This window comes from Ictalurus furcatus, chromosome 1 (assembly GCF_023375685.1).
Source record: "Ictalurus furcatus strain D&B chromosome 1, Billie_1.0, whole genome shotgun sequence".
Taxonomy (NCBI): Eukaryota; Metazoa; Chordata; class Actinopteri; order Siluriformes; family Ictaluridae; genus Ictalurus; species Ictalurus furcatus.
This window is the reverse complement of record NC_071255.1, coordinates 12,737,927-12,762,370: the sequence shown is the minus strand read 5'-3', so window position 1 is coordinate 12,762,370 and position 24,444 is coordinate 12,737,927. Positions and strand designations below refer to the sequence as shown.

General features: G+C 38.4%; 2 protein-coding genes across 2 annotated transcripts; one reads left to right on the top strand and one right to left on the bottom strand.

Annotated features, from left to right (window-relative positions):
- Nucleotides 1–225: 225 nt before the first annotated feature.
- Nucleotides 226–7,342, top strand: cdc42ep5 (CDC42 effector protein (Rho GTPase binding) 5). Its single transcript, XM_053626532.1, has 2 exons — nt 226–504; nt 2,613–7,342. The coding sequence occupies exon 2, from the start codon at nt 2,618–2,620 to the stop codon at nt 3,515–3,517; it is 900 nt and encodes a 299-aa protein (XP_053482507.1). The 5' UTR covers nt 226–504; nt 2,613–2,617; the 3' UTR covers nt 3,518–7,342.
- grwd1 (glutamate-rich WD repeat containing 1) lies at nt 7,142–16,975 on the bottom strand. Its single transcript, XM_053626509.1, has 7 exons — nt 16,557–16,975; nt 13,179–13,296; nt 12,806–12,965; nt 12,211–12,421; nt 11,943–12,088; nt 11,613–11,804; nt 7,142–9,917 (listed from the first exon to the last, which is right to left on the bottom strand). The coding sequence occupies exons 1-7, from the start codon at nt 16,774–16,776 to the stop codon at nt 9,609–9,611; spliced, it is 1,356 nt and encodes a 451-aa protein (XP_053482484.1). The 5' UTR covers nt 16,777–16,975; the 3' UTR covers nt 7,142–9,608.
- Between the last annotated feature and the right edge of the window lie 7,469 nt (nt 16,976–24,444).

Below are 24,444 nucleotides of genomic sequence, written 5' to 3'. Positions count from 1 at the left end.
ACTAACAGCTACATGAAATATCTATTAGCTACCTTACAGCGTTTCTAGTCATTTAAAAGCCTTTTATAAGAGAACGTGACTGCAGTGAAGTACAGACTATTAAGAGGGAAAACAGCTGTCCTGGGCTGCGTCCGCGTACTACACTACTAAATAGTGCGCTGAAATTAGTACGCCACATATTATAACTATGGTACCCTCTGGTCTCGTCCTCTTTTGGTGCATACTACGTAGTAGGTTAGTATTGGGTTTTGGGACGTTACCCTCGCATTTTCCATTCTGTGCTATGGTAAAGCGCTCCCTAATAAAAGTGACGTCACTTCCTTGCCCATCCCAACAAGGAGGGGGAAAAAAAGAAATATCCGAGTAGAGCGCCGCCAAGATATTAGCTACGAGGAGAAAACAAGAAAACAGGATTTAAACCGTTTATAAAAGACGTCTGGACGTAAGGGAATAAGAAAGTCGAAGTGTGACTAGGATTAAGGAGTACTCTACATATTTGTCTAAGTAAGTGGGTTTTTTCCCCCCTTGTCCTGTTTACAGTATAATTTGTAACTCCAGAAAACTCCTGAGGGGCGCAGTCACTTTTCCTGTCGCACTCCTTTCTTTCTTTTGTATCAACTTTCCAGCTGTAAAATACCACAATTATTTCATTTTGGAGTGTGTTTTTTCCCCCCTAAAAAGATTAGTTGAAGAGAGCAACGTGTTTGGGGAAAGTGTGCTCACATTCCTGACACACACTCACACACAAACTTTAATCAACTGCAGATTAACTTGTTACTTTGTTCAAAACTTTTTTTATTATTTGATTTGATTTTACTTTCCTGTGTGCAGCGTATTAAAATTAAAACTCTAACATAGAGTTAATAAGTGTGTTTCAGTCTTTGAAACGGTGTTATAAGTGGTTTGTGGTAAAGGCTCCAGCTGTTGGTGTTGTCGAGCCGTCATCATCCAGGTAACAAAAATGGCGCTTTCAGCCCTTAAAAACGCCCAACACTCAATGAGAAAGTAGTTCAAGGTGATACAGAACGATACAATAGTTGCTGGTGTATCAGTATATCGTTGTCCCAGAAATGTTTTCGACTACGAATGTACCTTTTTGGCTTTATTAGTACTTTCACTTCAGAGAGTCTAAAGTTCAGTATGTTTCCAGTGTTTCATGTAAAAACACATTATTGGGACTTTCACTGGACCGTATTAAAGTTTCATACGAAAAGCAAGACGAGTTCCAGTTCCAGTGAGCCAGTCATACAGGCTCTACAATTGTATCCTGGTTTTTAGGTTGTTTTCGTTTTCATTTGCATTCTGCTTTTCCTAGCAAGTAAGATACTTGTTCCATTCTGCTCATCTCAACTGAGTAGGCCAGGTACCTGCCTTCCATTAGGAGCTATTGTTCAACATACAGCGAGATTGAAGATTAGAAGGCAATATCAAAAAAGAAACTGAATAACAGAGGGGGTTTTTTGGGGGGGGGGGGGGGGGGTGGATGGTCGGAATGGATGCGGTTCAGTTTAACCTTAGATTAATTGCTTCCAGTAGAGATTCACTGGTTATTCTGCATTTTCTATTATTTTAGTTTACTGATGCTTATTAAGATCCATGTGATCTGGTCTTTCACTTGTATAATAAGTTATATTTAATTCATTTTTCATTTTGCATGAAAAAAAAGTCTGATAGAAAAAATAAAAATAGTCTTATTAACAATATTATTATACTAAAATACATTATTTGGATTGCTATAATAAAATAAAAAATGCATCACTACTCTGTCTGCGTTTAACTGAACAGATTCCTAATGGTCCCGATTACTACATTTCATTAGAACAGCTCCATCAACACTGGAGAGTTTCATAATGTCTGTTTCAGTTGTTTGTGCGAGTGAGTGAGTGTGTGTGTGTGTGTGTGTGTGTGTGTGTGTGTGGCTTGCTCAAGCCCCAGGGGCAGAATCCAAAACTGTGTTTTTACATTTCACGAGTCTCACAAGTCTGAGCATGGCTTTGGCATTACCTCTCAGTTAGCTCTTTCTCACCCTTGCTGTCTCTTGTTAAACTTTTCTGCATTGCATCATCCTGGCTAGATTTAAATGTCTTATCCATATTGACAATCTAAAACTTGGAGAGTCAAACTGTTGTCAAAAACAACAACAACAACAACAGAAATGCTAACAAGATGAACCTAGTGTTTAAAAAGGCAACAAGAGAGCAGTGACATGAAGTAAGAAGTGCTAGAGAGTTCACACGTTTAAAAAAAACACACACACACCCACAACTGACTTAATTATTCAGCTAATTGCCAAAGCAATCATGAAATTAGACTAATAAATTATTATAAAGAAATGGATAATATGCAAAGGAAAAGGGTCTTCAGGGCTGTGAATTGAGTCGTGGCATTAAAAATGAAAACTAATTAACTAACATAATTATCTGCCTTTTTATTTAAGTATTCCTAATCCTCAATAAAAGGCATCATGGATCACAACTTTAGAGTGACTGTCTAACTTACGTTGTATTTTTATTTTTAAGGTTAGTTCTGCTTTGCTGAGGTAATGCTGGGCTATAGATTAAGTTCTGTAATGTAACTGGATTTGATAATCACTCTTGAATTTTATTTCACAGTTCCAATGCCACTACACAAGTCGGGCCGGGCTCACCGCCTGGATCCCACCATGATCTCTGCCCCGCTCGGCGACTTTCGCCACACCATGCATATCGGCCGTGGTGGAGACGCCTTCGGAGACACCTCCTTCTTGTCCAGTCATGGCCCCTCCAACCCAGAGCCTTTGAAGTCCATCACCTCTCCTGTGGAGGACACCAGTGACTCCACAGAAGTGAGGCTAAATCATGCAGCTGACAGCAAAACCCCTGATGAACCCTTTACAGAACTCCAGCACTCAGAATCAGTCTCATCCTTCGATCTGGACCTAGACCTGGGGCCATCCATTTTGGGAGATGTGCTGGGAGTGATGGATGGACTGGGTTTGGGCAGCAAGTGGACAATGGGCAACGAAGGTGAAGAAGAAGTGTTTATCTCCGGTAAGAGCAGTGCAGATGGTGGGATATCAACCAATGGTGCAACTACTGACCTGAATGAGAAGAGGATACACAGTCTGAGCAGTGGAGAGGAGCATATAAACGATGTCAATGGTATCAAATCTAAGGGGCTACGGCCGAAGGTGCGATTTAGCGACAAAAAGGAGGAGATCGTTGGTCGGCAGTATGTAGGTGGTGAATTAGAGCTGGAATGTGAGAAGGAAACGAATACAAGTCCAGTTGGAGGAATGGAGGTGAGGGCTGAAGGAATGGCTAATAAAGGAGCCGTGAAACCAGAGCTGACGAATCACCGGCCAGACGTCAGTCCCAGTCCATCTTCTTCAGTGAGCTCAGAATATGAAGGCATCTCCCCATTGGACAGGAGGAGAGAGGAGGACCATCTGTCAGAGTCGGATTCAGACGAAGAGGGCGTTGCAGGAGAGCAGGGCTATACGTTTGAGGATGAGTCGGATGATGAGATTGGCCTTTAGGAGTCTAATGATGGGTATGTAAAGATCAAGCAGAGAAAAGTATCAGCAAAATGCTTTTTCGAATAACATAAAAGGGAGAAACTACCAAAGTAAAAACAACTCTATGAAACAGGAGGAACTGGACTTGTTAGTAGAAAAAGGTCACACATAAATAGAGGCTGAAAATTTTATTTTAAAAATACTTTTCAAAACTCTAAGAAAACAGTAGTTTGTCATGAAAAACAATGTTTTTCAGGGGTAGAACTGTAGTATTATAAAGAAATTACATTTCTATTAGTACTATTAGTCCCACTAAAGCCTTAGACAATGGAATGCATTTAATATTTAATATTATAAAACAATTATTATAAGTTTAATATTGTTGCTATCATATCATTGTTAAACTGGGATCTCTTAAGTTTCAAAACATATTACCTGGGAATGTTAAATGGTAGACATGCAGTCTGTTTTTAGCTGTTTAATAAATCATCTCAATACAGGAGTAAAAAGGTTGAGCCAAATACCAGTATTCCACAAAAGTTGGTTAAAAATTTTATGTCCTTTAGTGTATTAGTCTCTTTTTAAAGAAACTCCATATTGTTATTATTTTTAAATACTATAGGACAAAAGTAAAGTGAGAACCTTTCATTTACTTAAACAAATTTATTCAAATTAATGTTTTGTTAGTCTGTTATGAAAATACATGAGTGAATTGTGGTATCTATGTATAACTGTATCAGCAAGTTCCTAAGGTTAAAAACATGTTGATTTAATATTCATAATGGCATTAAAAAAGCCAGAGCTGGTCTAAAATGAGCTGTGTATGTGAGTTGTGGAGATTTTACTGGAGAATTTTGGGTGTTCCTGTGGGAGTGACAAACACAATGGGTGGAAAAAACAGTGGGTGAACATCGTGCGGATAGATCGCAGGTGCTCGGTTTACTACGACTGACACAGTTTAATATAGTGCTTACTGCTATTGCTCTTCTACACCTTAGGGAGTTTAGTGTATCTGACACACAACCTGGTATCTGCTGTTTAAGTTTAAGGTACATGAAGAGAAAATATAGTATCATGATAGGGAACATACTGAAAGAACATTGAAAATACAACAGTTGGAAAAGCTACTATAAAAATGCTGTTAACTAACTTAATTTTAACTTTAAAAAAGTTATCTGTACATTTTCACTGCACATCTCTGTGCATATGACATTTACATATTCACTCAAACCCTTCTCTGCTTAGATAAATGGAAAGGTTGTGATGATCATTTAAGGTGTTTAAGGTGATAGTTATATGGTGTGCATTAAACAGTCCCTCCCGGATTTTGCGATTTTGAATTAAATTAATGCAGAATCAAGGAAACTCTGCAATATTCGCAAGAGCTTGCAATTTTTCTAAATTACCACAGATTTGGGCCAATATACATCATGTAACGTCATCACAACACTCATTCAGCCAAAGCTAAAGGTCTTATTTACCAACAAACATCACAGTGAAAGACCAAAAAACCCAAACAGTTTTACGCAAAAAAGCTCCGCAAATTGCATCGCAAATTTGGGGGAAAAAAACCCTGCGAAATCCTGTAAAGACTTATTAAATGTTGCCATGTATTGTTTTACCAATGATCAGCACATACCTAGTTGTGTACAGCAGAAGAAGAAACAGTGTGCTTAAACCACTTTAAATAACTATGTCTTACTTCAGTCATATCTGTCTGTTTTAATAGCCAGTCATTGGAGTTTACATGTCTCATAGAGACCACTTTCCTATTAAAAAGCCTGTGTTTTCCCACTGAAATAAAACTTTAGAGCCAAATCAGGATAGCTGGAGAACTGCCTACTGGTTTAAACTGGATTTATTGGGAGGTAATTATGGACAAGTTGCATTAAAGCTTAGTTTCACAATAATTGTTTTAAGTAGCAAACTGCATGACTTTGTAAATTGTTTTTTTTTTTGGGGGGGAGGTTTTTTCTTCTTCTCAGAAACAATGTCTTAAACAGCTCCTTTTATAAAATAACCATCTGTTCACTTGTAAATAATTTGATATAATGATGATTAAACACCTGACAATTTGTTCTTGGGGTGTTTATTATTTTGAATCCATACACATATGAACCACTTTTCAGATATTTGTCTTATCTCAGCTTGGAAAGGAATAAACATGTCTTCATAAATCCTGATCCAGATTTTTCAAAGCCACTTCAGTCATTAAAAACCACTTTCTCATTATAATATTTAGCCTTTGTGCAGCCTTTACATGCCACACTGTGATCCTTTAGCAGACCAGTAGGCCTTTCTGTTGAAACTATACAGGCAGATGGTGTAATCACAGCTTAGTTTGAAAAGATATGCATGGATACTCTTGAATACAGTTGTACACCTGAAATCTCAAAAATGTAGTTAGAGTTGTAGCTTAGTTACATTGCTAGGTACTGCCAAGATTCCCATCTATAATTATTTGGGCTGCTGCCATTTTAAAGAAAGGTACCACAACAAAAGCCATTATGTCTGTTTTTTACAAAAAATAAAGCCAAAACTGGTGCAGTTAGTTCAAATTGGGATGCTGTCATAAAGGTCTAAACCATAGAATATCTCTCAAACCAGAATGTACAAAGTGTCTGTAACTATATTTCACTTTTATTATAAACCATATATTAACTGGTAAATCACTCCACATGGTGCCGGTTAAACACCTGCCAGAATTGTCAGCTCAAGTTTTCAACTTCATCATTGAAACGCAAGCAAAATCAGTTTATAACATCAACTGTGAATGGCCAAACAGAAACCAACCCCATTTTTTTAGCTAATGACAATCAGTTGTGTAAATTACTTTAGTAACCGCTGTGATTATGATGTAATAGAGCAGCGAACACAACGTGTACTGCAGGCTATGTCCACATTAATCTGGATAGATCTGAAAAGTGCATTTTTGTTTTAAAACACTCTCCCGTCTATACTGCCGTTTTCAAAAAATTGATCGTCCACACTGAAATGGCAGAAAACACTTATAAGCCTATAATGTACATGCGTAAAAATGTAAGCAGCTTTGGCCCGTGTCATCTCAGTCAGGCGTTTATTTAAGAATGCAATCTGAAGGTTGTACAAAGTGACATTAATCTTTAACAAAGCTATCAAACTGGATAGCAGGCACAACAACTGCAGTACCGTCTTGTTTGTTTTGAGCTGAGTGGGTCATATGACCAAAAATGTAATTGTTTTTGAATATCTATTTTTTCAGTCCACACTACAAAGTGGAAACGGCATTTTCATATTTCAAATGCTGTCTCAGTGTGGACAGAAGGCCAAAAAAGTAGCGAAAAAGAAGCGTTTTCAAATTTATCCAGATTAATGTGGATGTACGCACAGTTGTAATTAAACTACAGGGTGACCCAATTGTCTCCATCCAACACCACATCAGTTGTGCTTTCGTCAGTGGATGTCCGTGGACTTCTCGGTCGGTCTGCTTCACTTCCAGTCTTTTTGAATTTGTTAATACGTTTGGCAGCAGTGTTGTGTGTGTGTGATGTGCTCGCCATGTTTCCTGTTAAAGTCCATCGTAACCTTGCAACAGTTTCCTGATCCAGCCATGAGAATGATTCTTAAAGGCTATCTGAAAAAATATATATAATATAAACTAAATATGAATTTTTTTGGAAGATATTAAGTGTTAATTTCCACTTTTGTATGGAGACTTGTGGGTCATCCTGTATTTGTCAGACCAGTTCTGCCTGTAAGCTCTTGAAGAACCTGCATTTATGTGTACACCATGGAACACTGCACTTCCTATATGTGATGCTATTGGTATTGAAATCTGCAATAATAAATGTATGTCTTTATTTCCTATTACTGCCTTTTCTTTAGATTTTTCTTCATTTCTCAGTTATGCTAATAATCCAAGTGTGAATTCACCCAAACCGCACTCAGTAACATCAAACACAGTGGTAAAGTAATAAAACAAGCAAAAGTGAACATCTTTCTTTATCCTTTTGAAGCCTACGTCTCACACAGAGAAAATGACAAACTGCAGCTATTTAAAATAAATGACAGTGAGGGTGTCTAATACTCTTAACAGACAACGAAAAAATCTTAATGTATTTAATGTCATAACCTGTCACATCCTTTACTTTAGGTTTTATAGCCAAGTTGTACAGTTTCCCTAATTTTTCCATCATACTGCCTGCACCATCTGGTTATCATAACATTAGGGACTTTAAAAAAACCATCTGCTTCTGCTACAGATAGCTGACAAATTAAAGGAAAAATCAACATAAAGTATCTCAGTAAGATATTGGGTCACTATGAGCTGCCAGAACAGCTTCAATGCACCTTGGCATAAATTCTAGTCTCTGAAACTACTGGAGGAATGAACATCATTCTTCCAAAAAATATTCCCTCAGCTGGTGTTTTGCTGATGGAGATTGAGAGAGCTGTCTAACATGTCCGTCCAAAATCTCCCGTAGATGTTCAACTGGATTGAGATCTGGTGATCGTTTGATTCTCATCAAACCATTCGGTGAGCTCTCGTGCCCATTGAATGGGGGGCATTATCATCCTGGAAGAGACCACGCCCATCAGAATAAAAATCTTTAATCTAAGATAAAGATCAGAACTTTGTATTGATTTTCCTCTTAAGAGAACATGTGTACCCAAACCACATCAGCAAAATGCCTCCCAAAGTACACTATATGGCTAGCAGTACGTAGACACCGGACCATCATACCCGTATATGCTTGTTGACCATTTAATTCCAAAGTTGGCCCATCCTTGTTGCTAGAACAGCCTCCATTCTTTTGAGAAGGCTTTCCACTACATTATGGAACATTGCTGTGGGAATTTCTGCTCATTCAGCCACAAGAGCATTAATGAGGTCAGGCACTGATGTTGGGCATGGAATCCTGATGCACAGTCAACATTCCAGTTAATCCAAAAGGTGTTCAATGGGGTTGGGGTCAGGGTTCTGTGCAGGGCACGCAAGTTCTTCCACTCTAACCTTAGCAAACCATGTCTTCATGGACCTCGCTTTGTGCACAGGGGCATTGTCTTGCTGGGCTATGTTTGAGTCTCTTAGTCACAATGAAGGGAAATTGCAAAGACATCTAGACAATTACATGCTCTCAACTTTGCAGCAACAGTTTGGGGAAGAACCACATGCATTTGTGTTGGTCATGTGTCCACATATTTTTGGCCATACAGTGTATAACAGAGCCACCAGTTTTTCTGGTGTTCAAACTACTTAAAACCAACTTCCTTCATGCGGTTACTGAAGTAAACCACTTCTACCATGGACTGAGGAGCTTCTCTAACTCCACATCTTCAAAATCCTTACCACTCAATTAAATGCAAGCAGCTTTTGTAGCAGTCTTTATTTGTGTCCATGAAAATGAGGCCTTGTGAAAATATTATGACAGAAAAGACATTTAATTTCAGTTGTTCTTAACCCAAGTTCAGAATCAAGGATAAAGTAATGTCTTTAAGAGATCCATACACAAGTCACTGCCAACCAAGGAGGGTCAAGGCTAGCATGGCGTTTTTAGAGAAACATGAAGCCAGCCACCTTTTCAAAATGCTGCTCATGTTACATTAGAGGGTGAACACACTTGGAGGAAAGCACTAACTACCCTCTTTCACATACATGAGCTCACAGATTTGGTTACTGTCAGTCAGGCTGGCAGGAAAAAGTAATGGGTAATTTTGCTCTCTTGGACTTGGACTGATTCTAAGCACACATAGAAGACTAGAAAAATGTGTACAAAATTTGACTTGAGTTAATAGCATTCACTCATGGCATAAAAAAGGGTAATGACATTTTCCAACATGTTGATGAACAGTGTAGCATGAGTGATCTTCAAAACTAGGACACACAGCTGTGTTTGCACTGGCTGCCTGTCACCTTCAGCACCAGCTGAGCTCATCAGTTTCAGTGTAGATTTATATGAAGTGTATCAAGACCTTTTTAATTGCCTACATTTTAAAACCAGTCGAGATGATCTAGAAACAAGTGTAGAGATCAGTCAAAAAGAAAAATGTTGATCACTGACATGATGATGGTACTTAACATATTTCTACTATGGTCATAAGGCACAAAAGCACACATGCACTTCTTTCCCTTTTACACTGAAATAGTCCTGAAAATGTTGAATCCTGACAGTGCTGTGGAGATGAGAGTTCCTTGGATCTGTGGGTGCCAGTGGAGCTCCTTGACCTCTGTCTGGCCCTGGTGCAAGAACAGCAGCTGTGGTGGGAGCTTCTTTAAGCTGTCAGCCTGTTCACCCATGTCACATGACTCCACCGACAGATCCCATTGGCTGATGACATCGTCTGCTCCAGAGGCGGCAAACACGCTGGAGTCGATGGGGCTCCATTCCACTGATGCGATAGGGGCACTGTGCTGCTTGAAGCTGGCCACTGGACGCCCAGACTGAGAGAGAAGAGAACGAAGAAAGTAGGGAAAGGAACAATATGGAAAATGGAAAAAATAAGAGAAAACGGAGAGGGTGGACCAACAGAAGAACAAACAAGATCGCATTGCTGAGATAATGTTGAAAGCACACTCGTTTAATCCATGCGCATGATAATTTGCTCTCATATTTCTTCTGTTCACATACAAAAATGCATGTGCGCACAAATCTACCATGTTTGTGCAGAAATACTGTACAATAATTAACCAAGGTCACCAGAAACCTTCTGGTTACCATGAAGAAAAATGTTTGTTCTCAGCTTGACATGGTGATTTGGTATAACATTGTTGCATAAAAAATTAATAAGACCACAACACGGGAAGAGATGATTTGCATTACAGCTGCACAAATTTGTGTGTGCGCATACACAGTGAGTAAAGCAGAACTAATATTTGCATCTATATTTTTGTATGATGGGAAAATGGAATCCGTAAGCGTAGAAGGGATCCTGTGCACGGATTGAACTGTTGTGCTCTTGACTTCCAACAGTGAAATAACACCCAGTTGGAGAGGTTTTAGTGTTAGGTCAGTGCATGAAATGTGGCAGTCATTTGATTTCACACAATGTCCCCAGAATTATTGGCACCCTTGGTAAAGATGATCTGGAAAATCAGCTTGATTATATCTGGATCAGCAAGACAAGGCAAAATGATCCAAATAAAACAAGAAATATTCCCAAAAACTCATGCTGCCATTATTGGCACCACTGCACCTTTTCAAAGATAACAGCACTGAAACTTTTTATAATGCTGAATGAGATACTTGAAGGCGCGTAAAGGGATCCAAGACTATTTCTCACTACAAAACCTCTCCACATCCTTCAGAGGCCTTCCTGATAGACACTTCCCTTCAGTTCTCAGTAAGCTTTATTTCATGATGGCATGTATCCTAACCATGAGCTCATTTTAAACCTATTGCCAAAAGTTCCTTTTTTAAAGTCCAGTAATGTTTGGCAAACTGCGGACACTTACATTTGTGACATGACGACAGCGGGGGATTTCTTAAGACAAGTCTTATAAATAGTTGGCAAAGATGTAGAGTCTAATTCTACTTTTGGGCACGACTTCTCCCCAGGATGCAACCAACGCCTGCAATTGTCCAATTGTGATCTATGGAGAACGTTTTTCCTCGCGAACATTCTTACACCTGCTTCCTTTTGTAAGAGTGTCCCCTCAGATTTAGCCGTTTGAAAATTCTTAGCGATTGTCCAAATAGTGAAGACAATTGTTTTAAAATAGTGAAGCTGTATTTGTAGATATTGCCAAATTGAAGATAGCCAGAAACTTTATCATCATTTGTGCATCATCTCATGTTGATTGATAACTACATGTGTTTGGTCTATGTATCACCTCATATTTATAGCTCAGTGAAACTGGATGGATGACCAGCTCATAAAGACTCAGGTGTGCTAAAAGGTAAAACATTAAATAGAATGATTGGATTTTACTCATTTTAGGGTAATCAAGGTGATAAACAGACAAAACATTTCACGTAACCTTTGCCTTGAGAAGAAGTTTCTTTTTTTTTTTAAATCATGGACCAGAAACCACCTTGGTTACATTAGTTTCTTATTGTACGATATATCGGAAACACTGGAGTTCCATCTAAGTGTTTGTGGCTTCAATTAATACAGTAATTGAACAGAAATTGCTCACCTGGAACTGCCTCAAGTCCCACACCTTCAGAAGCCCATCATCCCCTCCAGATAACAGGAATGGTTCAGTCCGATTCCAACTGATGACGTTGACGTCTGACGAATGAGCCTCATTGGCGGAAAGCATCGATTTTGGAGGAGCTCTGATATCCCAAATGCGAATGGACTGATCCACTGAGCAGGAGGCGAAAACCTGAGAGTCAGAATAAAACAAGCAGTCATGATAAATAGTTTTAACTGTGTATAATTATAATTACAGGTGAAACAATTACTGTGTATTAAAGTATTAATGAGTCACAACTGACAATTGTTGTTGCCTTTATTGACTTACTGTTGCTTCAGTAGGTGACCACTGGAGGTCCTCCACAGACTTGGTATGAGAGCTAAAAGGCCGCTGGTCAATCTGCCAGGAAGTTCCACCCTCTCGTGGCTCCCACACGTGAATGTTCTTCTTGCAGTCTCCACTCACAAGCCGGCCTTGGAGGCAAAGTGTGACGACATTAATGACATTAATGACATTAATAGAGTGTAAAGAGGGATTATTTTTATTTCCTTCTGGGACACAAAACAGCCAATTAAATTCCACTGTGCTAACTGACCTGGTACTTTTGGAGACCAGTCGATGGCAAAGCCTTCTGTCATGTGACCTGAGAAACTGAACAAAGGTGTGGCCTCCTTATTCTGTTTAATAAACGCTGCCATGGCAGCAGAGCTGTGAACTGCTTCCAGTTGTGGCCGAAGATCAAAAATTTCCACCTGACCTTTCTCACACCAGACAGCAGCCAATGACTGCTCACCATTCTGGGTCACCTGAGTCACGAAAACAGAGGTAAAATGTATTAAGAAACACTAAAAAAAATATACATTTATATATATATATATATATATATATATATATATTTATATATTTTTATATATATATATATATATATATTTATATATTTTTATATATATATATATATATATATATATATATATATATATATATATATATATATATATATATACACACACATTTATATATATATATATATATATATATATATATATATATATAGATAGATAGGTCCTTTTCTGTTGAATGACTTTAGAACCAAGGACCCATTTTTATTAACTGTTTATAACAAGTTTACAGAAGTGTCCATTCAGTGCAACTAAAACAACTGAAAGAATCATAATCAGTCAGTCACTCACTCTGACTCTATTTATTCCTCCATAATGGGGCACCATGGCCAACTCCATCTGTGGCTTCTTCTCATCATCCTCATCGTCATCACTCTCATCACTGCTCGCTTCCTCCTCCTCGTTTGCTTTTTCAATGCCATACAGGTTGTGTATGCGCATGACAATGAGTCTGGACAGAAACAGAAAAACAGGCGAATCTATTTCTTTTAACCTATGGCCAGTTATACAAGCATTTACAAATGGAAAATTGTAATCAAATGCACAACAGCCAAAATATTACTTCTACAGATTTGAGCTCTAGTGCCGCCCATGACCGGGTGTTTGAAATATAAAGTACAACCTGCATACAGTTTTTATTTGTTGGTCTGTGAAATGAACTGACCTGTTACTGAGAGCTGTGTCTGCTTGGGTACCTGCACACAGCAGCATGGACAGGGGAAACGTTTCTCTTCCTTCTCCCTCAGCATCACGTAATACATCAAAACTCAAACAAGGGGCACCTGGAAAAAGAAACTTTAGGTGATTACACTGAGACGTGTGACTTGTGTAAACCGTCAATAAAAACTTAGGAACTACAGCTCTAAAATGTGACAAAGCAATTTTGATCTTTAAAAGGGAGCCCAATAAATGTGTGTTTTGGTCGAGGCTCATTTTACTAATCCAGATATTGTTTTCGAGTTTATTGTTTCTATGCCAAGGATGTGAATGCATACTCCAGTTTATTTTTTCAAGTGACAGCATGTCCTTGCTAGGGAAACCAATAGGGAAGCCATGTGAAATTATATTTCAAACACTGAAGGGCAAACTTAAGGGAAATTTCTTCCAGCAAAATCAAAGAAATATTACATTTCCTTCTCAGCATATGAGGTGTGCAGACTAACTGTAGAATAAATGATCCTGTATTCAACTATGTATGATATCAATGCAATAAAGCTACGCACTAGAAATTACGCTGATGGCTTCTTGTTAAGTATATGCTCACAACAAGCGACACACAGCACCTACATCTACTACCAGGAGGGTATTCCAGAAAGCAAGGTTATCTTAGCTTTACATAAACCCTGAACTCTAGGTTGATTAACTCAAATTATGCTTACTCTGGGCTTTCTGGTCCCAGAACACTTCTGAGGAGTAAGTTCAATCAACCTCCTACTGGTAACTCGGAGTTAACGCATGTGCACGGTGAGTATATAAAAGACCTTCTCAACGGATCACAATTTCAGGAGTCACCATGGAAACCCAGGGTGAGGAAAAAGTGAGCTGCATACTTTAGCAAAGCAGAATTAGAGGTTTTAATGCATACTTATGAGGAATATAAACCACTTATAACAAAAAAAAAGTAACACTGCTAAATCGGACAGAGAGTTGGCTTGGAAAAAAGTAACGGATTAAGTAAATGCGCGAGTTTATGTGTTCATAAATATCTGAAAACTTTCCTTTCATTATGAAGCAAAACCGAACACTGATCCTATTAGACCTGTGCCATAACATTTAATAGATATGCCTTTACTTTTAGCCCTCCATCAATTTATTAACATAGTACTATGTACAAATAATATAATAGGCTTTACATTTTATCAGGTGTAATCCTTAAGGACCCAAGGCAAAATGAAACAAACATTCTCCAAAAAGATATTTCATAAACTTCCTAAATTGTAACCCAAGTAATTGGCCCAACCTTCTATAATAACTTTTCTCTCTAGTCTATATAGGAACAGGAAAAAGACCCACAGAATGGATGGGGGACCACCAGCACCTTCACTAACTCTGGCTGAGGAGCTGGCACTGTTCCTTAATCAAAGTTTCCAGTGCTTTAAGTGATTTATCCTTAAACAATCAAGATAACAATAAACACTGCCATAGTCTAAAAATTATTTTTAAAATAACACTTTTTGGCAATGTTTCACTTGTGTATTATGCATGCTTATTTTATTCTACTGCATATGGTGTGTACTGTAATCTTAATTGTAGTGCCACTACTAGATATTCCTTATGTCTTTGTATATTAGTTGTATTTGTTTGAGAATGTACATTGAGCATCTGATTTCATTTTCTTACACTTGCTAATGGACATATTGTATTAATTGACCCTTCTGCAACAGCACATACTGCCACAGTTGTAAGTGATTATTGTGTTCAGGTATTGTTTGTTTGCTAGACCATTAGTAATGTGTACTGTAGGATGAAGATGAAGAGACCACCTCTGTTGTGACAGAGGTACAAACTGAAGATGCTGGGAGGCCCACAGAGGTATAACATATAATGCATTCCCTTTATTTAAAGATGTGTGATTATTAAAACTTTGTCATTGTCCCCTTAAAGATTACGGCTGGGGATTCCTGTACAGAAGAGGGTCCATCTACCTCCACACAGAATCTTGGCAGTGTAAAAATTTGTTTGCAGTTGTCCTGATTAAAAATATTTGGTCTGTGTATGTATTACAGACATTTATGTTATCAGTCATATTGAATTATCATTGTCTTCCTAGCTGCCTGCAAAGGAGCTGTATCTTCAAATGAAAATGAGAGAAAGGGACATGGAGATGGACTTCAAATGGAAGGGAAAAAAAGGTGAACATAAAAAAGGCCAGACTTGAAACTGAATTGCTGAAGCACTGGTAATGTTAGGCAAAGTATTTTCCTAGTGATGATTATTCTGTCATTTATTGCTGAATGGTAAAGCAATAAATAAAAATGTCTTTCAATAACACAAAATAAAGAAACAATAAACCACACGACTGTTTATTTTGTGCATTAGTCTTTTAATTAGAAGTGATTTTGGCAGATCACATCTTGTAACACCCTGCAATCCCTTTAGTCCACTGGGTTAACTGGGGGTTCCTCCTGATAGTCTTCATAAAGAGTGGGGGACCTTGAAATATTCTGGTAATGTATACAAATCCTGGCCATTTTGCTTCCACGTTGGTGATGAGGTAGGATGCGTCACATATTACGTAGTTTGTGGGGACCAGTATTGATTGCATTTAATGCCTTAAACCTTGATTCAGCACCCAATATTCTACTGTTACCTGCACACTGATGCTATGGAATGACTTCCTATTAACATAGTCACCTTTATTGACTGAAGGAGCTTTAATAGGAATGTCAGTTCCATCAATTCATCCAATCACATTTGGGAAACCCGAAATTGCCAGGGAACTGCACAAAAGTGTGGAGGAACTGTTTGAGTGCAAGGCATACTTTACGAACGGCCCTACACACAGCTGCCTTTCCCACATGCTCTGCATTGCCCACGTTATACAGAAAACTCCCTCTGGTAAAAACAAAAAAAAAAAAAATGTAGAGCAATGCATAAACTGTGCTCGGGGTTAAGCGCAGATCCACAATGTGTCACGTCGGTGATGTGGGGTTTCAGAAGGTTTGTTGGATATTGAAAACTGGATATTCTTCAAAAGGGTACACCATGATCGGTCAGCTCTCTGAAACAGACTAACACTGGAACATAACCTGCTTCAGAGTAGATTATGTTCAGAGAGTAAGTTGCTATGGCTACTTAGATACCCTGAAAGTTACCTCTGTTTTTGGAACTGAAAGTTGAGGTTCTCCGTTTACTCTGAGTAAATTTACCCAGGTAATTTCGCATAACCTGCTCTCTGGAATACCCCCCAGTACTGCATGGTAAAGGCTTGCTTATTACACACTAATAACTTTCTGCAAACACACACACACGACAGACTCTATCGATAATTACTTGTAGCCCAGCGGGTATATATTAATACTGCGAGTTTTGACTGACCCACCTGTCTGGCACTCGTGATACATGCGGTAAGCCGAGCGGTCCATCTCTAGCTCTTCTCCCGGCTGAAGCGGCTGAACGCCAGGCACATACACTTTACTCTCCCCTCCTTCTTCCCCCTGTCCTTCTTCTTCTTCCATCTCATCTTCATCACTGTCACCCGCTTCCATCTCATCAACTTCTTCATTTTCCTGAAGAAGCGTGTTTTCATCGGGCGCAGCCATTTTGAGAACAACTCAAGAAGCAGCCCAGGGCGCACTTCCGGTGACGTAACTTAAACCGCCATACCGGTATTGTAACGTTTCACAGTCTTGTTTCTAATATTTCTGCTTTTAAACCCATTAAATAAACCGGGTGAATTGAGATATATTATGACAGTTTGTGAATTTACACCTTGCCATAAATAAAACAAAATACCCACCCAGAATTTTTTTTGGGTGTGTGTGTGTGTGTGTGTGTTGCTGATTTTGTTGCTGATTTTTCTACAATTTGGGGCCATCAACAAATTTTCCAAGGCTATAAATATCTGGATTTTGTTATTTGTCATCTATCAGTTTCAGATTCAATTCTTTTTTTAAAGGCTTTGTATATGACTGAGAAATTCATATTGTGTTGTGTTGCTTTTTAAAGGATTATTACATATATTGATGATTAAAAATAATTACAATTAGTCTGCAATAGGAGCAAATGAAAACCTTTATTAAAGTAAACTTTATAAGCATTATGTAATAACAATTTACAAACAATTCTATTTACAGCTGTCATCTGTATATGCTCTTTATGCTACCGAAAGAAATAGAGTGATGTGGATAGGGATAAAGTACTGAGGGATAGGGTATAAAGGGATGAGTATTGAGGGATGAGGGATTTTACACTGGTCCTTTGGTCCTGGGCTCTCTGTAGAAATGAAGAAAAAAAAAGAAAGATTTTTTTAATACGAAGTTTATTGAAAATACCAAAATTAATTTATACTTACTCATTGAGATCTTGAGCAATCTAGGGAAGTAGTGATGGAAAAGAACACATATGAAATGCAACAGAGGAAGAAAAGATTAATTTTGGGGGTCTAATTATAGCAAGAATGTGTCAAAGTTGCCATCAAGAAATGTTTATGTACTGTATGTTCTACACTAATATATTTCTTTAGTAGCAACTCTTTCAAAGGGGTTTGTATGGCAGACACTCCACATAATCTATGCCAAATTATGAACAGGTTTACAAATGTGGTTATTTAATAAAAACAAAACATATAATTGCTGATATGGTGACATTTTCTGTAAGTGGATTTTTAAAATATATTTATGTAATGAATCTCGGGTGAATATGGGTCAATATGTCAATATGTCAATAGGGTCAATATGTTTTCTGCCACAGTGCAGGGGACTTTGTGCTTTGTTGTTGTTTTTTTCTTTACAGTGACATGACAAGCTGTTTGTTTTGCCTTATTAATGTTAAAAGAGATAGCAGGAACTACCAAATGACCTACAATATCAACTGTAAATTAAAAGAGGTAAAAAGCATGAAAAAGAAGAGGGGTTGGGGTGGCAGAGGGGTGGGTAGAGAGAATGGCATTGCTCAGAGCTTCTCCAAAGTGTCCATCATCAGTGGGACATGCTGCCAGAGGAGCTGAGAAACTGCACTGGCTAAGGCTGCTGGGTCGCTGTAGAGCTCCAGGGGCTGAGAAAACAGTACCTCACAAAGCACTGTAAGTTAACCCTATTGACAAATTGCACAAACACACACACACACACATACACAAAAAAAAAATAAAAATAAAAAAAATCCAACATAGTGTCACTGAGTAATAGTTACAATGCTGAGAATTTGTGTATCCTGGCATCGGAAGATATTCACTTACAATAAGCACTGTGAAGTACAGCTCTGCTGCAGGCTCCCACACATCTACATCCCACATATTGATGAACCCAAACAGACTCTCCAAGAATCCTCCCTCACACTTTAGGAATATCAGGTTAAAAATATGGAAAATCAAAATGAGATAAAATCGACCATGTTCTGAAATTACATTAAAGCATCACTTTTAAATCTCCTGATAAGACGCTTACTGCCTCAGGAGCTGAGTCATTTGTGAAGTAGCCGAAGAGAAGCAGCTCATAAAACACATCCAGGAAGTTGTAATGTTGGAGCTGCAAAGAGGAGAAAAGAAATTTGCTTAAGATATTGGAGTCCTGTTTTCTATATAATGAAAATCTTTTAGATTTAAAAATTTGTCATTTTACACAGGCATTTGCAAGCTTACCTGGGCCCCGATGAGCTCGGTTATAATCGTTTCCTGATTAGAAGGACCACTCAGGAATTGGATCAGAGACTCATAGGCCAGCTGCACACCAAATACATCCTGTTAAAACAAACAAAACGAAAATCTTTATAACTCACTCTGGCTATGGTGTTCAACGTGGCTACTGATTTTAAACCCTAACGAGAAGCAGTATGTAAGCCTAAGTGTGTCCAGTACTCCACTAATGTTACACACATGATGTACTAAATGGGCCAAATTTCCAAGTATTGCATTTCCCAGAGCCATCATCATCACAAACATTTTATTTTAAAATTTGTCCTTAAATATTAGCAGCCTGTGATTATTACAAAACAGAAAATTAGCTATTAATGTTAGTTATTCCAGTAGTTAGTATAAGTACCTTGCACTTATGTGTTAAAATGCATGCTAATGCAGTTTTTTTCACTGCCTAATTGCCTGTTGTTGTTTTTATATTTGACCACTAAAACATTAACTGAAAGTATTCTGCACAAAAATGAAACAATATATCATCATTCTGAAGTCACCTGGTTGTTAGCTGCTGACAGACGCATCACAATCTTCTTTCCAACCACAAACAAGAAGTTCTGGTTGTGGATGCTGGCAAGCAGAGTCTGAAAATTAGAGAACACACAATATAAGTTAAAGCAGAGTGTAACGTACCTGAGTAACAACCGCAGATAAACAAAGGATTTACTCACAAAGAACGCCTGAGCACGCAGCTTCAGGCCGATGTCTGTAACCCCTCTGTCTGAAAGATGGTAGCTAAGAAATAAGAGGTGTAAATGCTTAGTGTATGTTAAACATACATTGCACCATTACACCAACAAAAAGAAGAGGATGGTACCTAATAAAGGGAACCTCCAACTCCCAAAAAAGCAAGGCTCTCCTCGCTCTCCTGCAAGCCAAATTTGCAATGGATCATTAAATCTCCCACAGTAAATTTTATAGCTGCACATTCAGGGGAATAGCATCATATGTAGATATACATCAGCTCTGAAACACAAACTCTCTGCATCACTGTAGGGAGAGTTACAGTTGTTTTCCTGCACCCAAGTTGAGGTGTCCACTTGACCATCTGGACCCATATACAGGAAAGTGCAGGTCACCTTTTTCAAGGGTTGCTGTTAATTAAAAAAGACAAAAACAAAAACAAATATTGACAATGCAGACAAATGTACAACAGACAAAATTCCATAAGTTGCTATCTACATATACACATCATGACAGTATAATAAATTTACCACATAGTCCTCAAGTGGCACTGTGACAGACTCCATGCGGTGACAGGAAATGAGTTCTGTAACCCTCCCAGATACACACTAAAGAGAACAATTTAAAGTGAACACAATTAGTCACTGCAATTAACAAAAGTTTTGTGTGATTCTACAACAAATAATCCCTTACCTGTATGCCAGTGAAACAAACCTCTGTGTTGATATGATAAGGGAATCCCTGCAAATAACAATTAGCTCAAGATCTATCAGAAAACTGTTCATCTAATAATCATTAGTGTCAGTTCTCTTCATCAGAGTAATAAAGTATGTGATTACCTCCTGATCCAAGTAGCGGGTCTTGGTGGTTTTAAACCAGCAGAGCCGACTCTCTGGACCCCTTATCATGCCGAGGAAGTACCTTAAAATGTCCACTGACTAGAAATAGAAAAAACAAAAACAAACATTAGAGCTTGTAAAGAAGAGTGTGTGTGTGTATTTCAGCTGCAGCACTGTACAATACCCCAGACTGGGAGCTGAAGAAGTAGAAGAGAGGAACTGAATGCTACAACAGGCGCTGCTCATCTCACCGGCACTGAGAGGCTGTGAGAAGTAGAGCACGAAGATCATAAGTGCTTCTTATCATAGCAGTTTCATACTAACACATCGAACATTCTGTCACTTTCTACACAGCAGAAACAACTTTGGAAAATTCAGTGCTAGACTTTAGTAAATAAATGAAAGGTTTGGTTACCAGAACAACAGCTGAAGGTTCATGGTGCTGTTCAATGAGAAGCAGCTGCAGACTTGTCTCAACGACCTTAGCACACACACACACACACACACACAGAGAGAGAGAGAGAGAGAAAGAGAGAGAGAGAGAGAGACGGAAGCAACTTACAGGTTTCAAATGTACATAAAATATAACTTTTTAATTGATACATATCTGGAGAACAGAGGGAGTATCTAATGATTCTTCCAGCACATCCACAGGCTCTGCAATAAATTAGGTTTACGTGACTCAGTTGCAATCAAAATTATTCAACCACCATTTCAAATCAGGTTTATTGTCAAAATGTACAGACTTTCAGCTGTTTGCTATGAACAAACCCAAAAAAAATCAATTGAAATAGTTCAAACAACGAATGCTTCAAGTGGTTTCCCCAAATTCAACTGAAAATGCTACTTATAATGACTTCACCAGTTTCAAAATTATTCAACCCCTTCATGGCAAGCATCTTTAGTACTTAGTAAAGCACCTTATTGCTGTTATGACCTGCTGCAAATGAGATTTATAGCTTCTGGCAGTGTTCCTGAGGAATCTTAGCCCATTCTTCATGAGTAATGGCCTCCAGTTCAGTAGTATTCTTGGGTTTGTGTACTGCAACCACCTTCTTCAAATTCCACCAGAGATTTTCTATGTAGTTCAAGTCCGGTGACTGTGATGGCTCTGTAAAATCTTCCATGATTTCTTCTGCAACCAAGCCTTGGTGGAATTTGAGGTATGCTTGCCTGTTGGAAGGTCCAATGACGCCCAAGCTTCAGCTTCCTCACAGACAGCATGACATTTTCTCGTAGGATTTCTTGATACTTCAGTGAAGCCATATTGCTTTCCACACGCTACAGGTTTCCAGTGCTAGAGGATGCAAAGCAGCCCCAGAGCAACACCGAGCCACCATCATGCTTGACTGTGGACAGAGTGCTCTTTCTTCATTCTTCTTCCTCCAGACATACCGCTGATCCATCGTGCAGAAAAGTTCCAGCTTTGTTTCATCGCTCCACAGAACAGAATCCCAAAACTTCTGTGGCTTATTTATATGATTTTGAGCTGAACTTTCTTGTGCTTGTGGGTCAGTAATGGTGTACGTCTTGGAGTTCTGGCATAAAAACCTTCTGCGTTTAGTACGCGTCTTACTGTGCTCACTGTAACCTCAGTGTCTGTTGGCACCAAGTCTTGCTGCAGGTCTTTTGCAGTCACTCGAGGGTTTTTCACAACCTGTCTTCTCAAAAATCTGCTTGCAGCCATTGATAGTTTCCCTTTTCTGCAGCGTCCATGTATTTCATACACTTTTTGCCCCTAGCCAGGTCAGGTATTTCATGTGTTCCAGCTCAAGCACACCTGGTGCAACTAATGCATATTTGAGCTGTTGTGAGGGATTCTATTCAGGGGGTTGAATAATTTTTAAACTGGAGAAGTCATTATAAGTAGCATTTTCAGTTGAATTCAGGGAAACCACTTGAAGCATTCGTTGTGTTGAATTATTTCAATTGCTTTTGTTTGATTTGTTCATTGCAAACAGCTGGAAGTCTGTAAATTTGGATAATAAACTTGATTGCAATGGGGGTTGAATAATTTTGATTACAACTACAACTTCATTTACAACTAATATTTTCTACCGTACATCTAGAACCAATAGCCACGTTTATTAGTTAGTAACATTAGGATCAATATTGCATTGTTTTGAGCCCTTAAAATAGGCAGCGATGTTTTCAAGTGCACCAGCATTCAGCTAACTATCATAATTGTAGCCTATAATTCATGTCCAGGCATTAATAAGAAAGGAGAATATTTTACCAGCTACTCATTTAATGTTTAACTCTGCTCAATACGATATTTATCTTATTGTTAGCTACCAAGCTAAGTAGTCAGGTTAGTTAGCAGTGTAGCTAATTTTAGACCCCAAACACACAAATGATACTTGTTTGAAAGTAGAGTTTTTTCTAATTAAAATCACATTTTATTTACTAATCCTAAATGAACACACGTCTGAACGAGAGAGAGAGAGAGAGAGAGAGAGAGAGAGTGTACAGGTGACATGATTAAACTCTAAAACCTCCTGTCCATCACCCAAATCTATATAAATATTATAATGTTATAGTTATTAAAACCTTTAACCGAGTTCAGCAAGCTAATCACCTTTAAACTCACTATGGTGTTGTGTAAATGAAATAATTAGCTAAGTTCGGCAGGTAGATAACATTCATCTGTAACAAAGTTTGTTGGCGCACTGGCTGGCTAATCCTGATTTAGTGTAAAACCAGTAGCCAGGGTTGTTAAAAGTGATCTTCTAATGGGGTAAATATTATATTGTGGAAATAGACTAAATTCTTAAGCCAAGCTAATCAACTCGGTGAAGGATTTTAGTGTGTAAATTAAACCAGTAGCCAGGTTCGCTAGCACGGTAACTAGCATTAGGCTAATTCACACCAACAGACAAGTTCGCTTGTGAGCTAGATGACATGACACTGTATCACTGTGTGACTTGAACATGATTTATTGTAAAAGCAGTGAGGCAGTAAAGTCACATGACCAACTGAAGCAACTGAACCAGCTGGAGGCTGAGTGTGGTCAGGAGGAGCGCTTCCTCTCTGCATGTGGAGGTAAACGTGGTAACCCGCCACGGCAGAGAGCATGAGCAGCCCCACAGCACAGGCGGTCTCACCCAGGGTCCAGTTCTTCATGTCCAGCAGAAATCTTCGGAAATCCATTGCTTTCTTCATCAGAAGTCACTTTGTGTAGAGTTCAGATAGATGAAGTTGATCCATAGTGAAGCAGAAACTCAATGCTGTGTTTTGGTTTAAAATAATTCGATGGAGTGCATGGAGACATTTTAAACACACACAATTTTAAGGAAAAACAACAAACATGAAGATGACGCATAAGATTTAATGCACCATAAATGAAACTTTACTTATGGGATATTTATAATATAATAATAATAATTAAAGCTACAATATTATTATTAGGGATCAAGCCCCGAAGGGGCTTTTCTTCTTCTGCTGCTGCTGCTTCTTCCTCTTCTTCTCCTCCTTCCTCTTCTTCCACTCAGGAAGTCTATGACAGCCCAAAAAAACGCTTGTGGGAAAGTTATTAAATTTGGCACACAGATAAAGGACAGTCTGATGTATTAATACAGCAAATTTGGAGTGTCTAACTCAATCCCTCTAGCACTGCCAACTGTCCAAATTTGCACTCACATTCATGTTAATAACTTTTGAACCATGAGTGCTAGAAACAAAATTTTTCTTCTGATTCCAATTCGACTCTATGACATCATTTTCCGTTATGAAAATATTTGAAAATTTAGAATTTTCTGAAAAACCTAAATTTTTTAAACTAGGCTGTTTGTCTGATTTTCACAAAAATTGGCCTACATCATCTAGAGACAATTACAAGAAGTTATTCACAGAATTTTGATAAACCATACCGTTTTTGAATGGTGCTTCAACAAATTCGACGGCGAGCACGCCAAAATGGACGTGAGAGTATATCTCTGTAATGCTTTGAGGGATTGTAACTAAACTTGGTATGTGTCATCAGCATTAGGCCCTGAGTTTAGGGACTAAGCGTTTTGGAACAGCACCACCTAGTGGTCACGAGATATGAAAAAAGCACATTT

Coding starts and splice junctions, on each gene's coding strand:
- cdc42ep5 (XM_053626532.1), top strand. CDS start 2,618: ATGCCACTACACAAGTCGGGCCGGGCTCACCGCCTGGATCCCACCATG.
- grwd1 (XM_053626509.1), bottom strand. CDS start 16,776: ATGGCTGCGCCCGATGAAAACACGCTTCTTCAGGAAAATGAAGAAGTT. Junction 12,422..12,805: donor GAGGAATAAATAGAGTCAGA/GTGAGTGACTGA, acceptor TTCGTGACTCAG/GTGACCCAGAATGGTGAGCA. Junction 12,089..12,210: donor CTGGTCTCCAAAAGTACCAG/GTCAGTTAGCAC, acceptor TTTGCCTCCAAG/GCCGGCTTGTGAGTGGAGAC.